The sequence below is a fragment of the Chiloscyllium plagiosum genome, unplaced genomic scaffold (assembly GCF_037043375.1).
Source record: "Chiloscyllium plagiosum isolate Xiang-an unplaced genomic scaffold, Cpla_swu_hap1 HiC_scaffold_2, whole genome shotgun sequence".
NCBI lineage: Eukaryota > Metazoa > Chordata > Chondrichthyes > Orectolobiformes > Hemiscylliidae > Chiloscyllium > Chiloscyllium plagiosum.
This window is the reverse complement of record NW_028270140.1, coordinates 43,933,981-43,946,446: the sequence shown is the minus strand read 5'-3', so window position 1 is coordinate 43,946,446 and position 12,466 is coordinate 43,933,981. Positions and strand designations below refer to the sequence as shown.

The following is a 12,466-nucleotide window of genomic DNA, read 5'->3' as shown; positions in this document are numbered from 1 at the left end:
AACCAATCACCTGCTAGACAAACATTGGTGAAGGAGTATTAAGAACATAGGTACATAAGGAACAGGAGCAGGAGTAGGCCATTCAGCCCTTCAAACCTGCCTGGCCATTCAACAAGATCATGGCTGATCTGTACCAAGCCATGAATCTATTATCATGCCAACTCAAAGTAACTGTCAACTCACTGATATTTCAAAAATCTATCTACCTCCTCTTTCAACATGTTCAATTATCTCGTCTGCCCAAGTCTCTTAAAGTAAACAATTCATGAAGACCTGGGAGAAATGATTTCCTCCCATCTCAGTTTTTAATGAGTATTCCCCGGGATATAAGAATAGGGAAGCCTTACTGCAACTGTACATGGTGTGGGTGAGACCACATTTGAGGTACTTTAAGTAGTTTTGGTCCTCTTTTTAAGAAAATATATTATTTCATTGGAGGCAGTTCAGAGAAGATTCACTAGGATGATCCTGTTATGGAGGATTGTCTCATAAACAAAGGCTAAAAAGGTTGAAATTCTACTTACTGGAGTTTAGAAGAATGAGAGAAGATCTTATGGAACATATGGGATTCTTAAGGGGCTTGATAGGGTGAATGCTGAGAGGATTTTTCCCCATGTGAGAGGGACTAGAACCAGAGGGCAGACCTCAAAATAAAGGGGTGCCAATTTAATACTGGGATGTGGAGGAATTTCTTCTCTCATAGAGTTGTGAGTCTTTCAAACTCCTTGCCATAGACAGCTGTGGGGGCAGAGTCCTTGTGTATATTTAAGGTTGACATAGATTGGTTCTTGATCAGTATTAGAAACAAAGGTTATTGGAAAATCACAGGAAAGTGGAGGTGAGGAATATCAGATCACCCATGATCAAACTGAACGGTGGAGCAAGTGTAAGGCTCCGAAGGGCCTACTCCTGCTCCTCTTGCTATTACTTATGTTTCTTATTCTGTAAATATGTCCTGTAGATAAGGACATCCCCATTTGTGGAAGCATCTTCTCAACATCCACACTGTCAAGTCCCCTCACAATTCTGTAAGTTTCAATAAGATCAGCCCTAAGCTGTTTAGTCATTCTTGATAAGTTAACCTTTCATCACAGGAACCAGCCTAGTGAATCTCTTTTGAACAGCCTCCAATACCAGTATATCCTTTTTTAAATACAGGGTCCAAAACTGTACATGGAACGTTAGGTGCAGCCTTATCAAGACTGCATTATTATAACAAGAGTTCCTTTTTATAAACTACAAACTACAGACAATAAAAACTAAAACACTTCTGCATTTTTAATTACTTGCTGGACCTGCATACTAATGTTTTGTGAAACTTGAAAAGAACACCCATCTCCCTCTGTGCTACAGTTTCTCGCCAGTTACATAGTAATCTGCCTTTTGATTTTTCCTACCAAAGTTCATTACCTTGCAGTTTTCTACATTAAAATCCATCTGCCCAGCTTTTACCAGCACACTCAACCTATCTATATTCTTATGTCCTCATCCCAACATGCTCTCCCACCTATTTTTGTATTATCAGCAATTTGGACAATTTACACTCTGGACCTTCCTCCATATCGTTATTATAGATTGTAATGAATCCTTGTAGATCCTTGTAGCACCCCACCATTTATGTCATTCCAACCTGAAGAAGAAACGTTAATCCCAACTCTCAATCTTTTGTGTGCTAATCAATTTTAAACCCACCCTATTACATTAACCACGAGTTCCTGTCTAGTACAAAAACCTTTTATTTGGTACCTTGCTAAATGCCTTTTGAAAATCCAAATACTCCATTTCTGTGAAATTAAAAAGAAATGAGGAATTCCTTTAAAATTCTAGAATGCGACAGAATTACCTTTGGTGAAAGAAGAGTGAACACATCAGTTAAATTTTTAAAATCTTTATCGTTATTATATCCTAGACTCCAGAATTATTATATACAGCAATGAAGCTACAATGTGCACATCTTTAAATATTATTTTGTTTTGGAAAGCTCTGAAATGCACATTGTTGGCTTGTTACTATCCTAGTGCCCTTACCTCACGAATAGAATGCTCTTTCTTTATGTGGCTTGAGATGTATCTCACTGATTCAGCAGCCTTTTCTAAGATTGCGATCATTGCTGCATTTTCATCATTCTTCACCTTGTCGTGCTGATGTTTATCAAATGTTTTTTGCTTCACCTTCAGATTCTCACTTTTCGAACAGTGATAGCGATCAGTGTGGCCTCGCATACATAATAGTTTGGGAAGAGTTTGAAGAAAGAGTTTTTTCACCCACGGGGCCATGGGGTGGTAGGTGGTTGAGGATCGGTGATGGACATTTATCACAAAGACAGTGACAATGATTGAGAGCGTGACAAAGATCATAATAAAGAGCAAGTACTCGCCAATCAATGGGATGACTGTTGAGGAAGAAGGAATTATTTCTTCAATAAGCAAAAGGAAGACAGTTAGTGAAACCAGAACTGAGGTGGATAGAGATAGCTTCTCCCCTTCATCTGATGGTGAATAGAAAACCAGTACAGTTAAAAGAGATAGACCAAGGCAGGGGATAATCAGGAACAATGTATAGAATAGAGGCAAGCGTCTCAATACAAAGGAATATGTGATAAATGGATATGAATGATATCCAGCCCTCCTCATTCCTTTCATTCCTGTAGCATTTAAGATTTCCCATTCTCCATTGTCAAAGAAATCCTTTCGGTCCACATCTTCATCCACCAATATGAGGTCAACCATGTTTCCATCATAGGTCCAGGATCCAAATTTCATTGAGCAGTTTTGTTTGTCGAATGGAAAAAATGTGACATCTATTGTACAGGAGCTTTTGTAACTTGCAGGAGGTGTCCATCTCACTGTCCCATTGTACTTCACAATTGCCTTAGTCATCACGGATACTTCAAACCTTCCATCTGCACTGATAGGCAATAAAGATACTGTTAGGATCATAGCTGATGTTATGACTGGGCAAGTCAATTCAAGAATGAAACCTGGCTTGACACCGTTTTTATTTAAATTAAACATGATGGTTATTTAGAGGTTTATTACACAAAAATAAAATAAACCAAGCTATCTAATATATAGAGTCAAAACGTGTGACAGTTGAAATGTACAGCAGGTCAGGCACAACCGAGGAAAATTAAAAATATGTAACATTTGGCTATAAAATATATACCTGAGTTGATTGCTGTATTGACAACAATTTGAATTTAATCAATCAGTTTAAATTATGCCCCAGGATACTAAAACCCAATCAAGTTTGACTGTATTGTTTTGCCAACATTGAACCAATGAAACAATCCAATGTTGGGGATATAAAAAAGGCAGGCATTTTGACAATCAGATAGAACAACTGCCATCAAGACAGAACCAAGAAATTGGCCCGGGCAGCCGCATCTTCTTTTGTAAAGACAGGTGTAAAGTATAATGTTTTCTTTAAAATAAATAGTTGAGAGAAATGGGGACTTAGATTTGTGAATAGTTGATGTTTAATGTTCACTTTCAGAGTTGAAGAATAAATTGATATTTTTTCTTTAAATAGTAAAATTTGGGAGTTCTCTGTCAATCATATTTTAAAAGATTACGAGACGAGGTGAGTTTTTCTGGGTGTTTAGTTTAATTAACAGAGGGGTTTACTGCTGTGTCATAACAGTTTACAATCTAAACTTTTACACTAGGGTAACTGTGTTTGCCTTGAACTTTTCTATGTTCATCTCTCAGAGACAAAGTACAATTTGTTCTGAATTCAGTCAGGTCTCCTTCAAAACTGCCGCAAAGGCTTTCAATCCATTCAAAAGCAATCAATTCTTGCTTACTTTAAAGAAAACATTTTACTTTACGTCTGTCTTTACAAAAGATAATGATACCTCCCAGGACATAGTGACAGAGGAGGAATCTCCATCACTACAAGGATTCAAATTTAATAAGGAAGAAGTCTTGGATACACTAATGGCAATTAAAGCCAACAAGATATCAGGACCAGATTAGATGCATGCAAGGATTTTGAAGGAAGTGAGGATGGTGATTTTGTGGGCACTGGCCATAGACTTCCAGTCCCCAGACTTGAGGGAAGTGCTAGAAGACTGGAGAATTGCAAATGTTATAGTCTTGTTCAAGAAAGATTATAAAGTTAATCCCAGCTATTACGTACTTGCCAGTTTAAATTTGGTGGAGTCTTTTGACGGCCAGGCTGTTGATAGAGTAAAGGTGTGGGAAAAGATCTGCTAGCCCATGATAGGCCCACAAAAGCAAAATTGGCCAAACCATATCAAAAACACCCAGAATTCCCAAGCAGGCTCACAAGCTAATTGAGACAGCATGCAGACAAGACAATACACTCTAAGCTCTCACTAACAATGACAAAGCACCACAAATATCTCAAAGCCCCAGGGGCAGTTTCACAACCCAGCAATACCAAAGCCACACAAAGAGCAGGTCAGACAGAAAAGCACCAGCAAGGACATGCTCCAGAAACAGGGCAATGAAAGCACCTGAACACTTCAGAGGAGACATTAACACCTACCTGTGAAGAGAAATGGAACCATCAAGACTGTCAGGATGTTGCATTGTGTGAAGGAACAGGACATTCATCCGATAACTGCTTTCCAATTAGCATCCTTGCAACTAGATTATTCCATTTCCAGATACATTGTAGTTTCTCATTTCTTAATCAGTCTCATTGTGCAGCATTATTGTAAAACTGGTCTTATCCTCAGCTCTGGGAAGAGAAATCTGATCTACCTGTACAGATTGTCAGTTCTATGTCAGCCTAGTCTGTTTCTCTTCCAGTGATATCGTTTGCAATACACTGTTTGTCAATTACACTTCAAGCTTTGTTTTGTGATCTGTAACCCATTGGGCAAATTTCTCCAACAGTTTGGCGTAGTCGGCAGGATTCGATCCTTCTAGTGATATCGCTTGCAATAAACTGTCAATTTCACTTCAAGCTGCTGGCAAATTTCTCCAACAAAAGGAATAGTAGCAATGTGGGAACAAAATTGGCTGAGTGGTAGGAAACTGAGAATAATAGTCAATGATTATGTTTCAAGCTGGAGGAAAGTTTGTGGTGGAGTTCCGCAGTGATTGCTATCGGGATCCTTGCTTTTCCCGATGTATATTAATGAGCTGGAGCTTGCTGTGCAAAGGGCAATTTCAAAAGTTTGCAAATGACAAAGCTTGGAATCATTGTAAACTGCGAGTGGGATAGTGTGAAACTCCAAATGGACATTGCAATGGGCAGATAGGTGGCAGATGGAGTTCAGTGGAGAAAAAGGTGAAGTGATACATTTTGGTCAGATGAACTTTGAAATACAATATAAATTATAGGGTACAATTCTAAAAGTGGGTACAGGAGCAGAGGGACTTAGGTCTATGTGTATACAAATCATTGAAAGTAGCAGGACAGGTAAAGAGGGTAGTTAATAGTATTGTTTGGCTACAACTTTTCCCATCAGTGTTTTATTCCAATCTCTCCAGTGCAGCTTCATTTTTGTCCCACTGACGCATTGACACATCAATTAACAACAACCAACCATTTGACAATGCTGTAAATAGGTAACTTCACAAAACTTAATTTCATGTCGTTGTTTCTGTAGGATGCAGAAAAATTCTACCTGCTGCTTGTGTTAGGAGCAGTCCCTCATGGGTCAGTTGCAGGGCGAAATGCCCATGAGTAAATCTGTTAGCAGCAGTGGAGTTACTGTGATTTTTGCAAATCTTTATCCTCTCATTGGGATTCTTTCTAAAGTGTGAGGCCCATACTGGAGACATTGCCTATGCAGATTACTACTGTACTTGTAAAATGACTGGAATCAATACTACTCCAGTGTCTACCAGGGTCATCTGATGCCAACTTGCAACAAAATGTGCAGTGCAGCATCCCTTGAGAAAACATGTAGGAGCAGATTGGAGTTCTTTTTATGGTACTAACTGCAGCAAGGTAAGTGAACACGATTAGCTTTAGAAATTTTGTGAATGAGTGAGTGGATGGGTAAGTGAGTGAGTAAATAAATGGCTGAGGTGGGCAAAGGGAGGTGCAAGTGAGTAAAATAGATTAATGAGAAATTGGGTGGCAAGTGGGGTGAGGCAGTTTAGGACGTGGGCCATAATGTGAGAGTAGTCAGGTGGTTGAGAGAGAAGTTAGGTCAGCTTGCCTTGGGTGGGCTATTCATATCAGAATTTTGTCAGTGCTCAGGAGAGTGGTCAAGTCAGGGGAAAGTAGGAGCTGGGTGAAGTTGACTGAGGAATGGGGTCAGTTGTGTTGTCAAGCAGATGTTAGATTCAGATTAAAGCTTTCTCTCATTTCCTGAGTAATGATCTAGGTAAGCACAGCAGAGTTGATCTGTTCTCTGACTGTAGCTCTGGAGGGTCTCAAAGAGGAGGGGAATTATCCATCAGATTTTGAAAACTTTCCAGGCAACTCTCACATAGCTCTGCATGTCAGAACATTCATAGGGGTCCAACATACATCAGTCATACACCTGGACCTTTGATAGAGTCAGAGGATCACACAGCATAGAAACAGGTCCAGCCAGTCCATGTCGGCCATAATCACAAAACTAATCCCACCTGCTTGCGTTTGGCCCATATACCTTCAAACATTTCTTATTCCTATATTTTAAACGTTTAAACTATACCTACATCCACCACTTCATCTAGAAGTTCATTCTACACATAAACCACTCTCTGTGTAAAACAAACTGCCTCTCATATCTTCTTTTAAATCTTTCTCCTTGCACCTTAAAAATATGCTCCCAGTCTTGAAATCCCCCACTCGACGGAAAAGACACCTGTGATTCATATTATTTATACCCCTCATGATTTATCAACCTCTATAACGTCACGCCTCAACTTCCGACACACCCAGTGATAAAAGTTTCAGCCTATGATGATCTGTTGGAATGTTTGGCCCAATACTCCACCCACAGCACTAAAAAGACCATTACACACAACTCAGTGTTTTAAATACCCCACTTCCTACCTCCTTTACCTTTAACAGTCTATCTTGTTCTCCATCATGTACTTACTGTATCAAGTGTCCCTTTATATGCAGCAATGCTTTTCACATCAACTATTTCACGTTGTAGAGTATTCCAAATTCTAACCAAGCTTTAGCAAATAACTTTTTCTTAAATTCTATTCAAGATATATTTCTCCTCATAATTACGCCATCGCGTTTTGGACTTTCCAACAAGTGGAAACATCCTTTTCACATTTACCCTATCAAATCGCTACTTATATATTTAATTTACATGTAACCTCTCAGTTCTGGTATCATCATTGTAATTTTTTTTTTGCAGTGTCTCCATGGTGTCTGAAGATCCTTTTTGTAATCTGGAGACCGGAACTGAGCGCAGCAGCTTTCGATGCAGCAATTATTTTCTTGGCTCGTGACTAAACGGCACAAACATTTGCTAATCAAATATTTTTGGAAATGGATAAAAAGTACATTCCTTTGCATCATGTATACTCAATATCTGCTGAAGAGCACTTTGAAATTTCTATACAATGGAAAGTGGAAAACTTCCAAAATTTTCCCTGTGTGCCTAAGGCATTACATTCATTCCTGCCTCTTTAGTGTTGCAACTTAGTGACAGAACTGGGATGAATGGCAGTAGAAACGTAGAATGCAACCAAAAGAAAAAACAGCTGAGTGTCAATTTTCTAAAAATCAAAATTTAAAAATATTCATTACTTATTCTTTTCTCTTTTTTTTCTCTCTTAATCCACACTTTCACTCCACCTCAATTTTTCCTACTGTCCTTATTTTACTTCATATCTTTCCTTGTATATTCTCATGTTTCTTTCTCAATCCTTTAAACTCATCCATGAAGGAGGTGTATACATTTGGTTATATCACTCACTAAGTCCAGATGTCTCCATGACCTCACTGCACCATGAGCATGTCAAGTGTCTAAAGAGTTGCAGCAGGAAAGACTGTCAAGCAGGAGAGTGAGGGGAAAAATCTGACCAATGGGTCATAGAGTCATACCAGAAATTTTTCCATTTCCTAAAATTCTGCTCTGATATATTCAACTTGCCAGGTGATTCTTGTATGGGATGTAGCTATGACTAGTAGGCCAACACTGAATGTCTTGCTGGTGCTATTTAAGAGGGCAGTTAAGAATCAAACACATTATGATGGGTCTGCAGTCATGTGTAGGCCAGAACAGTTAAGAATGCCAGCTTTTCTTTAATAATGGACATTAGTGAACTAGATGGGATTTAACTGGTTTCATGTTTTCAAGTAGGTTAGTTTCCATTTCCAGATTTTATTGATTTCAAATTTCATAATTTGCCTGGTTGTATTCAAATATATGTTCCAGAACATTAGCCTGGAGATCTGGATTACTGGTGCAATGACATTACCATTATGTCATCACCTCCCCATTCTCACTGTTTTCTCGAGTCTCGAGATAGCTCCATGTTGGTGTCTTTATTATTAAACTAACTGACAATGTGTCACAGCTCTTGCTGTCACCTACAGCTGCATGCTTCCATTTTTGGGCAAAGTGGGCACAACAGCTAAATAGAACCTGATTGGTCCCAGCAGATGAGAGCTGGTTGCGGAAAACCATCATGGAATGTAAAATACTCATGGACTAGCTTCCTAGAGATTTTCAGAGACAATGCTTCTTGAAAAAGCAAAGTAGACGGGGACTGAAAGCAGGGCCTGACCCATGTGGGGGAGGGGAGCAACAGGACATTGTGGCTGGCAGATTACCAGCTGGGGACAATCCTATCAAGCTAGCTAGCCCTCACTGCTTCACTGCTCACCCCACCCCCGCCAAGAGTTGCCAGCCCTGTCAGACAACATTCCTTGCAGTGGCCTCTGGGTTATTTGTCATCACTGAGTAGCTGTTCAGCATCCCACTGACTGAGATAGCCAAGACGAAGAGGGCACCCCAGGGAGGCCTGAGGGAGGGAACTTGCCAATGATGCAGGTATAGAATGATGGTGACCATTATTCTCTGTGTGGCCCTCCACGGGTTACTGAGCAGCCATAAAAGAAGGAAAGACTTCCTTGTGCCCCCACCCCCTCACATTTAGAATGTGTAGGGAAACTGTCAGAGTTTACCTAGTGGTCTCTCTGTCACAGTAAAGTGCCCATGCGGATGGCAAGTGTCTGATAACTGACTTAATTAGTTAAGACAACAGGTCAACTTCCCAACAGGTCAATCCTCACACTAGGTTTATCTCTCACAAAATCTTTCGCCATATCTTATCAAATTTCCTCATTAACTACCTGCCTTGACCCTGTGGTAACCCCCTAGTCCATATTTAACCCCATTTTACGACTTGCCATCCACAGAAGAGCTCATCACTCAGCAGATATTGTTTAAAGTCCTACATCCCTGGCATCTGTATCAAATTTAAAAGACCACTGTGTGCCTGGAAAAGCTTTGACAATGTGGCACTGCCCCTCACCACACAATAGTCAGAAAGCTGTGTTATTCAAGGTACATAATTAGCAAGGCTGACAGTCTCTCATACTTATAACTCCATTCTCTCAACTTTGTTACTGTGTATACGCCATGCTAAACAGTTTACCTCTCCTAGCTACATTCAATCTAAACATCTCTGTAAGTCAGTGTTACTCTGTCCCAGCGCACACCTCAGACACATGCTTTGTCAATCTCCAGGAGGGCACATCACATAGAGGCAAGTAACTGGACAATTGCAAACATGACCTTTTATTTGCAGACAGCAAAAAAAAACAAAACCAATTGAGGCTGCAGTTCACCCTCACAATGCAAAACAAATGCTGGCATTATGACCAATGAATATTTTACATTCCAAGATGGTCTTCTGCAGCCAGCTCTTATCTACTGGTAGAGGGTGTCAGTCAGGTCCTGGCTGAATTGTAGCACTCAAAATAAATGAATTCTGTCACGTACAAAGAGAACTTCCTCCTTCCCATTGTCCTCATCCTCCTGCTCAGAAGACTGCTCCCATTCCCTCCAGTCCCTCAATATCCAGCACATCTCCTCGTTGCCTTCTCCAGTTGTGCAGAATACAGCATACCTGGATGACGCAGCACTCTCGGTAGTATAGCGGAGGGCATGCAGATCTGATATGACCTGAAGGGTTCTGTAACTGTGATCTCTACCTGATCTTGGAGATCCTCTTCCACCTTGATGTGGAGAAGCCAGTGTTGTACTGAGGTGTACAAAGTTAAAAATCACACAATACCAGGTTATAGAGCAACAGGTTCATTTGGAAGTACTCACCTGTGGAGTGCTGCTTCTTCATCAGATACCTGATGGACTATAACCTGATGTTATGTGATTTTTAACTTTCTCTTCCACCATGACATCCTGCAGCTACTTCTGGACATGTCATCGGCCCTGGTCATCTAGTGTCCAACTTCATCTTCTAGGGTAGGCAGCCACAGTGACTAACATGCCAACAGCAGCTTGGACACATGACTCACTAGCAATGATCATGGTGGGAATGTAAGGAGCAAACCAGCTCTGATAACCATCAGTGGTGAATATTCTGTAGCTAAGACTTGCATACACTCTTCCATACAGTTAGACACGCAGCTCCCTGATAATAAGGGCTGTGCCTTCATCATTCATTCAGCTTCAAGTTTAACATATGTAGGAAATTTGTGAAGGTGTTGTGCCAGCTGAGTGGCCAACATTTCATCAAAAAGGAGAGGTATGCTATGGTCTGACCTCCTTTCTATCCCAGACCCACATCAACCATGAAACATATCTTGCATACAGTGGGGTCCATTGTAATATGTGAGCGATAATGAAGCAACCATCGCCACCTCCGACAACACCCTTGAATATTTCACACATTATGGATTTGTTTTGATCAGCATTTTCCTCTTCTAAAGTTATTGCCATTACTTTGTGCATTCATTCAGACACTAATGGACAATTTAAAAGGACCAATGCATGATGCATACCATCTTTGACCAACATTTGAACCTTAAACATGCTCCCTCTGTATACATTGCAAGCGGATGATGAAACATTGTAATTTGAATACAGCTGCAGTTTGCAAGCTCATTTTCATGCATTTGCTTCTTCAATGGCCTGATGTCCAGCAGATAAGGATCCCACACTTTGGTCTATCAATGTGGCAATTACCCCATCCAGGCTGGGCATTGTCTCATTCTGGATTAGTGGTGCTGGAAAAGCACAGCAGTTCAGGCAGATGCTGCCTGAACTGCTGTGTTTTTCCAGCACCACTAATCCAGAATCTGGTTTCCAGCATCTGCAGCCATTGTTTTTACCTGGGCATTGTCTCAGCCATTTCCAGTTACATTGAACATCAAGTGAACAGCAAGTGATGGCAGGGAACACAGCAGCAGCATGGTCTGAATTGTTGCCAGATACTCTGTCCCCTCCTCCCAGAACCAATTTCTTTTCTTTTAGATTGCAGTGACCCATCAGTCCATTTCCACTCAGTCCCCCATGTGGAGAGCCAGCACATTGAATTTCATCTCCAGCTCTCTGTCATTGCCCTGAGCCCCAACATTACCTCACCCCACATGCCCACTCAGGTCCTCAACATTCCCCTTGTAGAGGCCATGATGGTGCCACTGCTAATAGTCTCCACCCCGCCTTGAGACTTGATCGCCCCAATCATTTTTAACATTGAGTACTTCCCTTGCTCATGTAAGTCCCCCTTTCACCTTTCTCAACCATCAATGCATGGACATCCAATACAATATTGCCTTAGATATCTAACTGACTTTGACAACTTATTCCCAGACATGACCATTGACCATTGACTTTGTAGCTTCCTGACAGTTAATACATTATTCCTTTGTGATGTCCCAACAAGAATGACCATTCCCCACTCCCTGAACTGTAATCATAGACCCTGACCATGCCTCATCCAAATGACCCTGGCCAAACCACTGGACTGGGTCCAATACTGATTGTACTTGTAACTACTTGTAACATTCACCCCGCCCTTCCCTACCTTTACATGACCAGGTGATTGAATGAACATGCAAAGTGTTTTCCATCTAGGCAGCTGGCACGTGTTGTAGATGTTAGGTTGACCTCTCAGTATGCTGTGCATTCCTGATGAAGGGCTAATGCCTGAAATGTCAATTCTCCTGCTCCTCAGATGCTGCCTGTCCTGCTGTGTTTTTCCAGCACCACACTTTTCGACTCTGATCTCCAGCACCTACAGGGCTCACTTTCTCCCTCTGCAGCAAGACATTCTACCCTAGGACATATCCTTACTGGCAAACAACCTGCCTCTGTGTCTGCGCTAAAGAGCTCATCAATACAGCAGTTCTGAAAACTTCTAGTCTCTAGCTGAAGCAACAACAGGCATGGCATGGATACTGTCGGCATGCAGGTAGGTGGAACAAGAGTGCATGCGAACAGAACAAGTGAGCAGCCCTATGTTGCAGCTTGGTTCATTGCATGAGCTGAATGCCTGACATTGCATGCAAAGTGTCCTTGCAGCAGCCTGTCAATGCCAGTTGTTGTGCTCTGCAACAC

The 12,466-nt window shown here is 41.0% G+C and overlaps 1 protein-coding gene across 1 annotated transcript in view; it reads right to left on the bottom strand.

Annotated features, from left to right (window-relative positions):
• The window catches only part of LOC122562489 (neuronal acetylcholine receptor subunit beta-3-like), a 47,262-nt gene that overhangs the window by 3,338 nt on the left and 31,458 nt on the right, over positions 1–12,466 (bottom strand). Inside the window, exon 5 of the mRNA XM_043715327.2 lies at positions 2,028–2,907. Coding sequence (XP_043571262.2) covers positions 2,028–2,907 — 880 coding nt within the window. The remainder of the gene's footprint in view (positions 1–2,027; positions 2,908–12,466) is intronic.